The sequence below is a fragment of the Notamacropus eugenii genome, chromosome 3 (genome assembly GCF_028372415.1).
Source record: "Notamacropus eugenii isolate mMacEug1 chromosome 3, mMacEug1.pri_v2, whole genome shotgun sequence".
NCBI lineage: Eukaryota > Metazoa > Chordata > Mammalia > Diprotodontia > Macropodidae > Notamacropus > Notamacropus eugenii.
Window position 1 is genome coordinate 114,198,490 of NC_092874.1, and position 16,577 is coordinate 114,215,066.

At 36.2% G+C, this 16,577-nt stretch overlaps 1 protein-coding gene across 4 annotated transcripts in view; it reads left to right on the forward strand.

Annotated features, from left to right (window-relative positions):
- CNOT4 (CCR4-NOT transcription complex subunit 4) overlaps nt 1-16,577 on the forward strand; it is a 293,416-nt gene that overhangs the window by 101,017 nt on the left and 175,822 nt on the right. For all 4 annotated transcript variants that reach the window (XR_011976833.1, XM_072652636.1, XM_072652637.1 and 1 more), the window contains exons 3-5: nt 11,959-12,156; nt 15,138-15,224; nt 16,254-16,355. Coding sequence is in view for 3 of the 4 variants with exons in the window: in XM_072652636.1 (XP_072508737.1) it covers nt 11,959-12,156; nt 15,138-15,224; nt 16,254-16,355 (387 nt within the window). In the remaining variant the exon portion in view is untranslated. The remainder of the gene's footprint in view (nt 1-11,958; nt 12,157-15,137; nt 15,225-16,253; nt 16,356-16,577) is intronic.

Genomic DNA, 16,577 nt, shown 5'->3' on the forward strand with positions numbered 1-16,577 from the left:
TCTCCTTTGTCCATGCCATCACTCTAGTACAGTCCTTCATCTTCCCATGTGTGCAGTATTGCAATGCTCTGCTGGTAGGTCTTCCTGTCTCAAAGTCTTTCCCTAGTCTAATCCATCCTCTATTTAGCCACCAGAGTGATTTACCTAAAACTCAAGTCTGATCATGTCACCACCACCCTTTCTTCCCTTCCCCCCAACTCAGTAAACTCCAAAGACTTCCTGTTGCCTCCAGAATCAAATACAAAATCCTCTGGCATTCAAAGCTTTTCATAACTTAGCCCACTCCTACCTTTCCAGTCTTCTTACACCTTACTTTTCCTGACATATTATGATTTAATGACATTGACCTCCTAGCTTTTCCATGAACAAGACACTCCATCTCTCAACTCTAGGCATTTTCTCTGGCCATCTCTCATGCTTGGAATGCTCTACCTCCTTCACTCTGGGCTAGCCTCCTTGACTTCCTTTGAGTTCCAACTAAAATCCCACCTTGTGTGGAAAGCCTTCCCTAACCTCCCTTAATTCTAGTGCTTTCCCCATTTATTGATTTGTATATATTTATTTGCATGCTGTTTCCCCCATTAGATTTTAAGCTTATTGAGGACAGGAGGGACTGTCTTTGACCTCTTTTTGTATCTCTAGCACTCAGCACAGTGCATGGCATATAGTAGGTACCTAACATGTTTAGTGATTGACTGATCTCCATAGATCAATCTTAATGCAACCTTTCTGCTCCCTCCCATCATGACAGTTTGCTGCTTGAGAAGCTTGGAACTTAGAACTTTGATTTCACTGATATAAGGAACTGTTTGTGAGTAAATTTCCATTTACCAATGTAGATCAACAACTCCTCTGCAAATGTATAGTCTTAGCAGCCCCTGGGGCATTTGAGAGGTGAAGGGATTTGCCAACATCATACAGCCATTATGTATGAGGGGTGGACTTAGATTTTCTTGACAACATAGACTAGGTCAGGTCTCTATCCTATTACTTGTCATTAATAAATGACTTCTTGCCTCATTCCTCACATTATTTTGTCGGGAAAAATGAAGTGAAAGCCAGTTTTGTCACTTTTTTTTAAATCAAAGGAAGTTTATCTTATTTGCAAAATTAGCAAAGCATTGGGTCTGTGGCATTTCTAGGCAGCCCTCCATAGAAGGTTACAACAATTTACTTGGAAAATGTTGAATTGTTTACTTTGATTTCAGAGGTGATTCAGTAGAAACTATAATAACCTTTAAACTTTGTTTTTTGTAAGTCAAAATTTTCCCTTTCTATGATCATGTTACTACTTGAATTATAAAGGTGTGTGTATACACATGTGCATATGCTGACAGAATAATATGTTTTATCTGAACATAAACTCATAGAATTTTAGTATGGGAAGGTAACCTGGAGATAATCTAGTCTAATCTTACTATATTGCTTTCAAAAAAAATTGTGAAGGTAAGTAGTGGTCTGGGTTTTTTTATATACTTCCTGGATTTTGCATATTTCTAGATTTGTCTGGTGAAGCCAAATGGTTTTAATTCTGTCATCTTTCAAGTTTTTTGCGATCTAATCAAGATGAATTCATTCATTGATAGTACTTTCTAATAGACATCTTCTGCATCATTAAATATCATTGAATCTGCTAGAATTCTCTGATAGCACATTAAACATTTAGTTGATAAGTTTTGTAAACTACTATGCAAGATTTAGAAGATAGTTTGAAAATAGTGCTTCATAGAAAAGATTCATGGTCTGATACAGGACTTTGCTCGTAATTGTGGGCAAAGTCCCTTCTTAGATCTTGGACGTACTGGCATATAACGTCTTCTTTTGACTTCTTGTTCATTCTCTAGGCAGAATACATAATTATGAAAGATTTCTTCATGGTCCAGTTGGGAATTATATTAACAGGATATGTTAGGGAGAATTTTGATGGAAACTTAAATGCTTTCTTTTTCTATATTGCTATAACAGCCTGGTTCAGAGTACAGTTATATAAAAAGTTCCATCTAGATTAACTTAATTTACTTGGATTTTTTTCTTCTCTTTTTACAGAAAAAGAAGAGCTTTACTCCTTGAAGGCCTCTGTTATTTCTGATTACTTTTTTTTTTTTTAAGAATACTGAAGTTTTATTAGATATTTCATAATGACTATTTAGTTTTAATTCAGTGGACATTTTAGACATGGACTATGTGCAGAGGGATGGGAATGTCCTGAAAAATTTTACTTTTTATTTGTGGATTATAGTAGGAAGATAGGAAAACAAACAATTTTTCATTGAACTGTGGGAAGATGAGAAGAAGCTTCATTATTGTGAATGGGAAAAGAGCTGTAGGACATAGTTTGAAGTAATGGCAGGATCAAGTTGAGTTTTTAAAGAGTGGTGGACTTCAACATTTTTTTTTGCATGAGGGAAAAAGTTAGTGGATAAGGAGAGACTGATAGAAGCTCGTAGAGAGGAAACCACAGGTAGGGGGTCACAAGGAAAAATAGAGGTGCTGACTTTTACAAGGAGAAGAGCCACCTCTTGGTCAGATACTAGAGATCAGGAGTGAAATGGAGAGGACTTTTAAGATGTGAATTGGTGGAGAAAGAGCTTGGAAATCTCTTTTCTCAAAGTAGGAGGTGAGATCTTCTGTGGAAAAGAGAGGAGGCTTTAAAAGGGAGTAGGTTATGAGAGAATAGAAAAGAAACATTTTGGAATAGCTGTAACAGAAAATGAGATAATCAGTCATAAAAAAAAAAAACTAAAGGAGTTGCTGTGCAGCATCAAGGGCCTGGTGGAGATTAGATCACATGAATTTGGAATGAACCTAGTTAGAAAGGTTGTATAACTTTTTTCCTATGTATGACTTCATTCCTATAAGTAGGAATGAAGAAGATTATTCCAAGTTGGAGTCTGACAAAGTGTATCTGGCAGAGATAAGGAATTTGAGGGAAGAGGATAGTGAGTCAATCAATTGGTCAGTCATAGAGTCAGGTCTTAATGGGCAAGGATAATAAACAGCATGTCATGATTAAACAGAGAGAGTGGAGGGATTGGTGGTGATAGTGAAGATGAAGAAGAGGATTAAGAGGATTTAGGCAGAAGAAGAAATGGAAGATATGAAGGTATGATCAGAGAGAGGGGTTTCAGAGGTAGCTTAGTAATGGATGATAATTAAATTAAAGAATGACCATCTTTTTGTAGCTGAGGTTTGAAGGTATAGCCCATGGGGAGGGTGGATTTTGGAAAGGCTGATGAATTGGGACACCAGAGTGTTGAAGGGAACTTGAACCACACACAACACACACACACACACACACACACACACACACACACACACACACACACACACACGCATTGGAGAGGCATGCTATGTAGAAATGGAATTCCTTGAATAGGAAAGATTCCAGTAGTCAGTAATCTGAATGCCAGTGAGCAGTTAGGACCAAGACCTGGACTGGCTATAATAGATAGATGAAATGAATTTCAAAGAAGGAACTATTGTTGAGTAATGGTAGCAAATGAAAGTAAAGGAGGGAATGAAGGAAAGACACATTACGTACCAGGCATTGTGCTACATGCTTTACAAATATTATCTCATTTGATCTTCACCACAACCTTGTGAGGTAGGTGCTGTTGAAAAACTGAGGCAGAGATGATTTAACTTGCCCAGGGTCACATTTCTAGTGATTGTCTGAGGCTGGATTTGAACTCTTGATGTAAGGCCCTGCACTCTCTCTTGTGCTACCTAGCTGCCTAAAGAGTAAGGAGACTGGCTGTATTTCTTGGCCCAGTGCGTTTATGGCCTTGAGAGGAATTTAGTACCCATTCTTAGAGATAATGTCCATGGATGCTTTCCAGAGAGAGCTGGGTTTCCTTTAGTGTAAGAAGATAGAAGAGGTATGAATAGAAAGGGCAGTTTTCAGGTAAAGTGAGGTTTCAGTGTGCTTTAGAATGAATGGGCAGGGGGTGTATCATCTGTAGCTCATGAGCAGTGTAGTCCAAGGTGGCTAGAGATGAGAAGGTTTTTTGGGGGGCAGTGGGGATGGGAGGAGGTAGTATTTTCATCTAAGTGACTTTCAACTGAATCACATGATAAAAGGGAATAGGACCTGGTAGTTTGTCTGTCAGAACATTAGGAAAGATTTTCTGACCAGTACCCCACTCTTAAAGGATCCTTTAATGATGACATTAGCTTGGAGTCAGTGTAGGACAGTGGTGCCAGCTTCCCTGATTGGTTACTCCCAGCACAGTGGGAGCAGAGATGTAGGTCTTGAGTAGGTGGTGGGAGATGTTTCTCATCATCTGGATTAGTAAATAACTGGTGATTCAGTATCCTAAGGAAGTTGAATTCACTTCAGGTTAATAACCTCATCCCCAGATGGTATTAGTTGAAGCTCACCCAGAAGATATGTATATGTAATGCTAGCACTCAGCTTTCAGCCTCAGAGACCCTGGAAGCACTGGTATCTTACCATTAGTACTCTGATGCTCTGAATCTGCGATGAATTTGGAGTAGTCCCTCTGCTATTTCTGGAGTTTGGAGACCAGAAAGTAATTCTTGGTGATTTAGACCTTAGGGAAATGGGCTGAACCCACACTCAACCAGCCTGACTTGCTTCAGCCTCCTCTTACATAGCCCCAAGCACTGTGTGATGCACAGCCTCCGTCTTTACTTTTTGAGACTGATATGTAAGGTATTATTAATATGGTGCTAAAGTCCAATTTAGCTCTGTCCTTGAGAGACATACCAACATTATAGTGATAAAATTAATTAAAACCTGACGTAAATAATCTGTAAAGAATACTGATATATGTAAGAATTGATAAAAGAAAACATATTGAAACATCTAGTAATTAAACACCATATGACTACAGATAGCTTTAAGTATTGACTAGTATTTTTTATTGTTTATTATTATATGAGGCATTATTGTGAAATCATTTACAATAGTTTGGAAGAATATCTAACTGACAAAATAAACTAGTCAGTTTGAGTTAAATGTATGAGTTGTAAATTTCATTTCCTGCTGCATTTTGTTCTTCTTAAAATAGTTTTTAAATTAGGAATTTAATAATCATAGTCATTTCAGCATATAAAGAATAATAGGAGGATTGTATATGAAACTGAACTTCTGCTATTATAGTTTGTCATTAAAAAGAGTATATAAAGTTTAACAAGGTAGTAATAAAATTACACTGTTCATTTATGCTCTTCTTTGGAACTTGTTTTTGTTTTGTTCCATTTTTTAAAAAAAATGTTTTCTTGATGTCCTCTTTTTTTGCATCTCTGTTACTGCCCATTGACTGTTCCCAGTCCTTTCTTATAACAAATAAGAATAGTCAAGCAAAACAAAACACATTGGCTGTGGTGGAAAATATCTTCTTCTGTGTCTTTGTTTTCTCTTTCTTTTTTTTTCTTTAACACATCTTTATTGGTTTCTTTTGTTTTTTACATCACCATATATATCATTTCTTCCAGAATCCTTCTCCCTCTTCTCCTCCCAGAGAGCCATCTCAAATAACAAATAGTATTTTTTTAAAGACAAAAAAAAAAGAAAAAGGAGGAAAAAATCAATATAATTGATCAATACATTGAGGAAGTCTGAAATTATGTACATTGTGCAATAGTTGTGGACCTCCACCTCTGCAAAGGAGTATGGTGAGAGTGTCTTCTCATATCTTTCCTTTGGAGTAATATTTGTTCTTTATAATTTTGTAACCTTCACCTTTGATTTGTGTATATGTGGGCCTATATGTATTTATGTGTGTGTTTTTGTTCTTTCCTTTTATATTATTGTAGTTTTATACATTGTTTTCTTGGTTCTTCTTCACTTTGTATCACTTTAAGTAGATTTTCCAATGCTTTTCTGTATTCATTATGATAGTCATATCTTACATCACAGTGATACTTCATTATATTCATGTAAAACAATTTGTTTAGTCATTCTGCAATTGATGGACTTACTTTGTTTCCAGTTTTTGGCTATTGCAAAAAAGTACTGCTATAAATACTTTGGTGTATATGGAGACCTTGTTCTTATCAATGACCTTCTTGGGGTATAACTATCATATTAGAATCTCTAGTTTGAAGGATAAGAATATTTTGATAATTTTATTTTCATAGTTCCAAATTGCTTTACAAAATGGTTGTACCAGTTCTCAACTCTACCAACAATGCACTAGTGTACCTATCTTCCTACTGCCTCTTCAGAACTGGCTATTCCCATCATTTGTCATCTTTGTCAGTTTGGGTGATATGAATTGAAGCCTCAGGGTTGTTTTCATTTGCATTTCTCTCATTATTAGTAATTTAGAGTACAGTCTTTACTCTCTTGATATTTTCTGATGGCTATCAGGAGAAAGTTTCAGTAGAGCTAATATATATTCAGTATGGTAACAGGAAGTTGATATATTGCTTTGTTGAAAAGGAGAATATTCAGTAATTTGATTTTTATCAATATTTTAAATTCATGTTTTGTCAGATGCTTAGATTTAATATGCTGCTTAGCAACAACTCTTTTAAAAAATAAGCTTTATGCCTTTTGTTTTTACATTAGCAACTTATGAATTTTCTCTTTCAAACTATTGCATGTTCCCTTTTAATAATGAAAAATTGTTAAGTAGAAACAACCGATACTTAATAATATGCTATAAGTTTTCTTTCCTAGGAGTGTCTCTCTTTCTACCACTCTGCCCACTCTTTTATTTGCCAGGAGAAGGGAGCTAATTTTCTTTTCTATTCTCCAGGGTTGGGTAGACTGAGTACCAGTCCATGGTCCTTTCTACTCTACCATATAACTACTTTTGTTTAGTGTACTTTTACGTAGCTTGTTATTCCCTTGCTTGGGCTAAGTATATAGGATAGTGACAATGCTAAATTTCGTTTCAGTATACTGTCTTGAACAGTCTTTGGGAAAGTAAAGGGAAATGAGAAAGGAAGCCACCTGGATTGTAATTCTTTAAAATAAAAACAAATTTTTGGTTTGTTTGCACTAAAAAAAAAATTTTGCCTTACGCTTTTGGGATTTTTATCAGATGATTTATATGATCTTAGGCAAATAACTCACTTCAAAAACTGATATAGTGTCTGACATTTGCATCAGGAAGTTAATGTTTGTGATTCTTACTCTCTTTAAAAACAAAAATGTATCGGTTCTTAGAGTGCTTTAAGGTTTGCCTAGTACTGTACTTATGTTATCTCACTTTGGTCCCCAAAACAAGCCTGGGGGAGGGGGTAAATGCTGTTATTATCCCCATTTCACAAATGGAGAAACTGAGGCTAATAGAGGTTAAATGACTTTCCTAGGGTTACACAGCTAACTGAGGTGGGATTTGAAATTAGTTTATCTACACTTCCAGCACTCTTATACAGTGTAGTTTTTAAAAACTAAGTGATGATTTATATTTTGTCACATCTTTCAGATACACACATATCTCCTAACTTTTTGAAACAAATGTGTCATATCTTAAATAACCATAATGTGTATATTTCCGTGAAGAAAAAATATTTTTCCTTTGAATTCCATTATCAAACCAAAGAGATTATCATAGAAAATACCAAATTGAAAGTTTTTGGTACAGTCATTTACAAGCTATCTCTACCTTGCCTTCTCTCACTCCTCACAATTGAACTCCTCCTGATAATAAAGAAAAACAGTTAAGTGGAAAACAACTAATATATGTTTGCATCTGACAGTATACCATATTTCATTTGAGTTTCAGATGGTAGACAGTTTTTTGCTGTGCATTGGCTTTTATAGTACATTAGAAGCATTGTATCAGCTGGTAATTGTAGTTTCCTTTTAAAAATTAGTTTTTTCCTTTCTGACACTTAAAAATTCTTGCTAGTTAATACTTTACTAACTCTAGAACCTTCTTCCCCTTTTCTGTCCAAAGCCCCTTACACAGTAAGAACTTCTCTCCACATTTGAATCTCTTGACTATGTTTCTAACTCCTAGGACTTTATTAACTTTTACCTTTTGATAGTATCCCTAAATCTCAGAACCCTTCTGGCTAATAATTTTTTTTAAAAAATTGTATTATTGTTTACAACAGTGACTTAGTTTTGAATTTAAAACTATTGTTTACTTAAATTGTTAGCCCTATTGTGGGAGAATCCTAACACTGGTTCCTTAATACAAGTGTGCTAGTTGCTTTGGTTGTATTGGTTGTATTTATGAGATATACTCTTGACTAAGTTGTAACAAAGTTTTCTAATAAAGAAATTTTGTTTCAAAATAGTAGTGCTTTTCAAAACCAGCAAAAAATGGTAAATATTGTGAGCAGCCCTACTGCTGGGTATGACCCTGGAGAATTTTGCAGAGGTTATACTAGTTACCTTAGCAAACTGATTTACATATCTCCCACTCTAGGGGCTGCTTTTGGCTCCTTCCAGGAACGCGTACTAAGAAGGACCATTGGACTACAAAACATAGAACGATTTTAGAAAATGAGAAGAATTTATGCTTTTAAAAATAACGTTTGTTGAATCAAAAATTTTGCTGAGTTTTCTGAAGCCTACCGTTCCAGTTTGTTCTTGATAGAGTTGAGTTGGCTGTGAAAGAAAGTGAAAGTAATTCTACAGAAGAGCAAAGAAGTGGGTAAAAATGGAAAAGAATGATATGGGAAAGGCAGACTTAGTTAATGTATCCTGCATAAGAAGAACAAAAAGGAAAGTAAACTCTTTCCTTTGACAATACCTACAGCATTGGTCAAAACAGATTTCTTGCAGCATTGGACAAAAAATTGGTTAATAGTTGGAAAGCACTTGTAACAGTGATGGTAATGGGATGATTAGATGATATTTTTTATCAAAGCAAAGTTGTAGTCACCATCCCCCAAATAAATGTAGTCTGTTTTTTCTCATGTTAATATCTCCTACTAAGTCTCTCTTTGTATCTCCTAGGAGGTTTCCCCCATTTTCACCTGTTCCTATTGCCACTGTGTCCCTTTATGTGTAGCTTCAGATCTTGGCTGCAGTGGTGTTCTTCCAGAACATTTTTCTTTAGCTTTATTTGATCCTACCATCTCCTCAAACCATTGACTTATCTAACCTCCCTTTCTTTCTCAAATGGCAAATGTTGTTTAATATTGCTTTCTTTCTCTTTCTCACCTCCTGTGTACTTTTCAACCTCTTATATTCTAGTTTCTGTCTCTACCTCTCAACTGAAACTTTTCTCTACAAGGTAGCAACCAATGTTCTCTTTGTTTTGTCCAATGACTTTTTCTGAGCACTCATCTTCTTTCACCTTTCTATAGTATGTGCTGCTTCCTGGATCCTCTCCTCCCTGAGATTTGGTGATCCTGCTCTGTTGTGGCTCTTGTCAGACCTGACTCCTCATTTTGGGTCGTCTTTTGGTTGCCGTTATCTGTATCTGGCCCCCTGTTTTCATGGGTGTATGCAAGTACTTGGCCCTGGGCCTTCTTGTTTTGTCTCTTAGCACTTTTTCTTGGTGATCTCCTCAGCTTCTAAGGATTCATTTATTCTTTCTATGCATGTTGAGTATCAAATCTATATAGCTGCTATCCCTTATCTCTCTTGAGTTCTGGATCTGCATTTGGAGGTTACTGTTAAGCATCTCTCCCAGGATATCCCGTAAACATTTCAAACTCATCATGGCCAGTACAGAACTCATTACTTTTTGCCTATCTCCCCTTCTAACTTCCCTATTTCTTTTTCAGGTATTACTGTAGTCACTTAGGTTCTTAATCTTGGAGTTATGCTTGATTCTTCATTGTCAGGTTATTTATAATTTCCTAAATCATGTCAGTGCTACTTCTTCAATATTGATTGCATCCTTCACCTTCTCTCTGTTACCCCACAATCATCCTATCTAGGCAGCCATTACCACTCCAGGACTATTGCAGTTATCTTCCTAATAGGTCGTCTTGTAGCCAATCTTTACTTTCTCCAATCTGTCCTCCACACAGCTGTCAAAGTGATATTGCTTAAACATGGATCTGACCATGTCACTTCCCTTTTTCAAGAAGGTTCAGTGACCATCTGTGCCTATAGGATAGAATACCACTACTTTATTTGGCACTTTAAGCTCTTTACCATCTGACTTGAACTTACTGATTGATTTTACATGACACCTGTCCCACATGAGGTCTGTTTTCTCCAGTCAGGCTCCTGACTTCATCCTTCTTGTCCTTTCTGCAGCTTTTTATACTGTAAGTCACCCTCTTTTTGACATTCTCTTTTCTCTAGGTTTTCATATTGATATTCTCTCCTGGTTCTCTTCCTACTTATTTGACCAAACCTGTTCAACCTCTTTGGCTGGATCTTCTTTTAGGTCACACCCACTAACCATGAGTGTCCACAGGGTTCTGTCTTGGAACCTTTTCTTTCCTCCCTCTGTTATTTCACTTGGCGATCTTTTTAACTGCCATAGATCTAATTATTACTCCAGCTGTCTGCTGGACATCTTCAGCTGGTTGTCTAGCAGACATTTTAAACTTATCATATCCAAAACTGAACTCATTATCTCCTGCCCCCCTCCCCCATCCAAACTTCCCTCTTCCTATATAGGACACCACCTCCTTCCCATCTACACTTGCAACTCAAGTGTTATCCTTGACTTAACACTTTTTCTCATTCCCTATATCTAGTCTAAATCCTGCCAATTTTGCCTTCCTAATATGTTGCATATGCTCCTTTTACCTTTAGTCATCTCTTCTTCCTTCCCCAACCCCAGCTTGTACTTAGCATAGGGGCTGTGAATAGTAGGGATAATAAATGTTTGTTGACTGACTTTGTTGCCAAACCGGCCTACTTGGTATTCCCCGTATATGGTATTCCATGTCTCATCACTGTGCCTTTTCACAGCATGTTTCACCATGCCTGGAATGCCCTCCTATCTCCTTCTTCTTTTTGGGACTCCTTTGAGAGCTTATTTCTGTCCCCTTCCCCTACACCTATCAGTCTCTATTTTATTTTCTATATACCCTCTATTTACTTTGAATATGTATCTCCTTAGTACAGGGACTCTGGTTTTTATATTTGTATCATTAGTACCTAGCTGAATGCCTGATAAGTAGTGGGACTTGGTTGGTTGTTGTCCTTTGTTCTCAAAGAGGACCAAAATGACATCACCATGATAAAGTGCAATTTCAGTGTGTCTGACTGTGACTGATCAGACCAATAGGAGCTCACAATGCTCTACCACAGGTTAGGCACAGATAGTCTGCATGAATATTTGGGATGAAGACTCCAAATCTGCACATCCTATGTTTCCTTTGTGCTGTCTCAATTCTGCTTTGCTAATAGAGCACAGCACCCTTTCTGATGTGGGCATGCCATGCTGAGCAGTTCTGTGCCAATGTCTCCGATGTAGCACAGTCAAATCCAAAGTTCTTGAGAGAGACCTTGAGAGAGTATAGTGGGACTTAGTATGTGTTTAAGAAATGCATTTATCCATCTCATACTTTGCCATTAGAGGTAAAAAGAATTTGAGGTATCATCTAGTCAAAAATCCCTTTTAAAGTTGAAGAAACCAGTCTAAATAAGTTAAGTGACTTACCCAGGGTCATAAAACTAATAGTAAGCTGGCAAACCTGCTGACTGTTGATAGCCTTACCTGCCTTTAGAAGTATAAATTGAAAATTTAGCCCCTTAAGGCTTCTTGATCATGTTGATGACGGAATACACAGTATATAAATCTGTTTAAGTATGTAAGTAGGGGTGCTGTGATTCTGTCCTTAATGGTTTTTAAAAACTATGACAATGCAGTTTTGTACTTTAAAGAGATCTGATTGCTATTTCTTTTAAACTTTTTTTGCTTTAAATATTGATCACAGTAAATTGTCTGAGAATAACAGAGATGGAATTTTGTAATAGATAAGTTAAAAGTTCTTTCTGGCCAGTTAGCTCCAGAAATAGCTTTTAAAAAATTAAGTAAACAAATTGGCTTCTTAACTTTATCTTGTTCTAAGTTGCATTTGCGTTAACTACCATGTTTTGTATCATGATTAAAGCCATATCCAGAGGACCCAGCAGTGTATAAACCACTCTCCCAGGAAGAACTGCAAAGGATAAAGAATGAGAAAAAACAGAAGCAGAATGAAAGGAAACAGAAGATATCAGAAAATCGCAAACACTTGGCCAGTGTACGAGTTGTACAAAAGAACCTCGTTTTTGTGGTAGGACTCTCCCAGCGTTTAGCTGACCCAGAGGTAAGCAATTTATAGGCCTTTCCTTCCCAAAGTCTCATTTCTTAATCAAGGAATTAACATTCAACCCTGCACAAACCTTGGAACGTAGGTAGTCGTTTAGATATTTATTTAGAAAACAGGTAAACATCTTAGTTGATAGAAAACCTAAATAAATCACAAAGAATCCAGCTTTCTCCATAACTCTCTCTTTAAGAAAGGTGTAACATAGTACTACTTTCCACCCCTGCTCCTATACTCTGCCTCCTTATTTTTCTTTAGCCAGAATTAAAATTCTAATTAATAGCATTTCAGTTATATGAACCTACTTATAAGTTGTAGTTTTTCGATATTGAATGTATCTGGAATCACTCTTCATTTTTATTCCATACTCTAGCTGTTCATAGTAGGGAAGATTAAAAAAAAATAGATGAAGAAATAAGACTGTCATAAGAATGGTTCCTGTTGTTGCTTCCTTACTTATCTTACTGTTAAGGGTAAAGCTCTGAGAAAGACGCTTTAGCACTTCGCCCCTGTCCCCCTAACATAATTTGCTCATTGATGTTGCAGTGAATAGACTGCTGGTGGGCCTTGAGGAAGACCTGAGTTCAAATCAGACATTTACTAGCTGTGTGGCACCAGCCAAGTCAGTTACTTAATCCTAGTTTACTTCAGTTTCCTCGTCTCTAAAATGGGGATTACAATAGTCCCTACCTCTGAGTGTTGTTGTAAGGATCAAATAAGATGATAATTGTAAACTGTTTAGCATGGTGCCTGGCATATACAGTAAATACAATACAGTAAATACAAATACAATATAAATGTTATCTGCTATCATTATTTTAAAAATCCTGTAGCACCTTGAAATTGGAGGACCGTGGAAATAAAAGTTACCCTTTTGTACTTTGTGCAGAATTCAGTGGAAAGCTGCCAGTATGGTGAAGGGATTCAAACCCTTCCCAGAGAGAGAGGATTGGTTAAAGGGACTACCATGTAGCTTGAAGCAGAGAAGACTTAAGGGACAATGATAGCTGTCCTTGTGGCAGAGAGATTAGATTTGTTTTCTAGAACTAGGATTGTTTGTGATACCTTGGAGAGAGACAGTAAATCAGGGCTTCCCACGACAGCATTTGGAAGGAGAGTTTTCTTCAGTTTGGTGAAATAAAAAAGGAGAGTACTTGATCAGTTTCTTCTATCCAGTTAAGTTTCTTAATTTGACAACAAATCGTTCTTCAAATGAGTGATTATCAATGTGGTGAATCTGCATCTATCCTAGAGAGAAGAATAGAAAACCCATTTCTATGTGTGATTTAAGGTTATTTTCCATGTCCAGCTGAGACCTCAGGAAGGGCAGAGATGAGAAGAGATTGCTGCCGTTCTTTAAATCCATGTCTGAAGCGAGGTGGTGGTATGGCAGCTTCAAAGAGAGCTCCCACTCTTTCTTTTTGTATTAGGAATAAGTATGTGGAGATACTCTACCTCATTTTCTGCAATTCCAGGATGGTGTTTGGTGTAGCAGAGTGTGATCTGATACTTTTGATTCTAGATTTGCAGTAGATTCTAGACTGCAGTTATTAGTTGAGGGAGAACAGGAGAAGAAAGTGGAACGTTCCCTCAGGTTAGCTAACAGGAGGCAGATGTAAGGTTTCATCTGAGATGCCAGAGTCTATGAGGGTCTTTGGGCCCAGATGGACAAACTGCCTATGAAGTTATTCCAAAAAGAGGGGAGATCTTTTCAGCTGGCTTTACGTGTGAAAACAAAAAAGCATGGGACACTTAATAGCATTTTTTTTTTTAAGCAAATAAGAATGAATTTATGTTGATCTTAAGGGAGGAGTCAGACACCTTATCTAGAGGTATGGGTGTGTGTGTCTGTGTGTCTGTGTTCCCTGTATGATTTTTTTCTTTTGACCATGTCACTTGGGCTTAAGTGACTTACAGCTAGTAAGTGTCAAGTGTCTAAGGTCAGGTTTGAACTCAGGTCCTCCAGATTCTAGGGCCTGTGCTCTATACACTGTGCCACCTAGCTGCTCCATTCCATTTGTGATTTTCCATGTGAAATGTTAACTCTGATTTCATAGGCTAGAGGTAATAAATCCCCTATGTACAAAGGTCCTAGTAAAGGATTATTATTTTTATTGCTAATTCATATAATAATATTAGATATATAATATATTAATATAGTCTTATTATTCATATAGCTATTTGTACATTTCTGTATGTATTTATATATACTGTGTCAATATTTTTTCATCTATTATCATTACAGTGTTTGATAGTACTTGCATTTGCTAAATTTGCTAAGAAGCAAAACCATTCTCTTGTATACATAAGAAGGGGAGCACCTGACTACAAAGGTTATACATTATGAAGGCATTGCAGAAGCTAAAATTTTGTTGGTCTTGCCACAGACAGATTTAAGCTATGCTATAAGGAAAATATTCCTAACAGAACTATTCAAAAATAGAATGAATTTCTCTGGAGATAGCTCATTCTTCCTTACTGGAGATCATTGAGCAAAGGCTATTTAATTGGGTATGGGGTGGGGGAGAAGAGGGGGCTGCATTACAACAAAGTAGCTGTTGAAGAGATGCCCAAGCAATGAGCTAAAGTATGGATAGGTCTTATGGTATCCCCTTCAGTATACTACATTGTCCTGTTGGTACAAAAGCAGGCTTATTATAAAGTGAACACAAAGGTAATGACCTTTAGCATATCAGTTTAATTTGCTGGATACCTTTTGTCCTGAGATTTATGTTGCCACTTAGTAGATAGTAAATACTTAAGTAATCTCCTTTTTTTTGAGGCTGCCCTCCTTTGGCAACAGCAATTTTTCCATATGATTTTTATAATAGTCACTTTGGATAATTGATATACTTGTAATTTGGGTTTGACAGTGTTTGATAACTTTTATTTTTAAAAGTAGAGAAAATTTGCATTTTTATTTTCTTTTTTTATAAGGATAAATTCCTGAAAAACAGGCATTGTTTATATCTCTCTTGTAGGTTTTAAAGCGACCAGAATATTTTGGGAAGTTTGGTAAAATACATAAAGTTGTCATCAATAATAGCACATCATATGCAGGCTCACAGGTAAGTAACCATAGGACTCTTTACAGTTTTTCTCTTTCTTTTTTCCTTCCTTCCTTCCTTCCTCTTAGTCATTTGATTTTTAATAGGAGGTAGTTTATTATTAAAATTTATTTCTCTTTTGAATTATTAATTTGGGAATGAATGGATCTTTTGGATAAGAGATGTTAGTTGAACAGCACCCTCTATTGGTGTCCCAAAGGAAATTATTTGTACCTTAATTGGACCCACAACAAAAGATTTCCAGTTCTATTTACTGATAGCCAAGATGATGAGAAAAAGATTTAGAGTTCAATCTTTTTATTGAAATTAGCTTAGAATACTTCTTCCGGTCTTCAAACACTGAAATTTTATTAAAGTCATTTTAATGGTATTGGTTTTAGGGCAGATAACCTTAATTTTCATCTTTAAGGTAAGATTAATCATGCCTCATCTGTTTTTATTTTATGTGATTATATGGGGAGAGGGAGGGTTGGAAATTATAGTCAAAGCTATGTAAAATTTGCTGTTTCATAAGAGGAGTTTTGACTATATTTTTTGAAAATTTTAAAACTTAAAAAATCAAGACCTGTGACCTTAATTTATTTTTTCCAGATCAAATGCTATTATCTCAGATTCCTATATAGATCATAGTCTAGTTAAAGGTAGGCATATTACATTAAGCTGAAGAGGTAATGTGTTGGATAGAAAACAGTACTTGATTTGGAATTGAAGGCTCTGGATTCAGATCCTAACTTTGCTTCTGGTGTGGCATTAGGCAGGTCATTTAATTTTTCTAGGCTTTGGGTTACTCATCTGTAAAATTAAGGGGTTGAGCTAGAAAGCTAAGAGTTCAAAGTTTCTGACCCTACTAACTTATAGGATTGCTTTCAAATGGGCTCTTTGCTTTCTTTTGGCTGAAAATTACATTTATTTTTGAAAATTATTGAGATAACATTATTCTAAATTCTTTATCATTATTTTAATAGAAGCTTTTTGTTATTGGCCTTAATTTAATATTTATAACAGTGGGATGGGGTATTTTCACTTTAGGGTCCAAGTGCCAGTGCTTATGTCACCTACATCCGGTCAGAAGATGCTCTCAGAGCCATACAGTGTGTCAACAATGTAGTAGTAGACGGCAGAACACTCAAGGTAATATAATTTCTTTTTTGATGACTTTTTTTTGGCCAAAATATGGTTTATTTACTGGAAAGAGTTTATCAAATTTAAAGGCAATGCATCTTTTGTACTACATTAATGTTAGTGTCTTAACAAGGTTAATCTGCTTAGGTAATTGCTAATTTCCACAGGGAACTTTTTGTTTGAATAAATATAAACCAGATTTCCACCCCCAGCACCCCCAAATTATTTTTT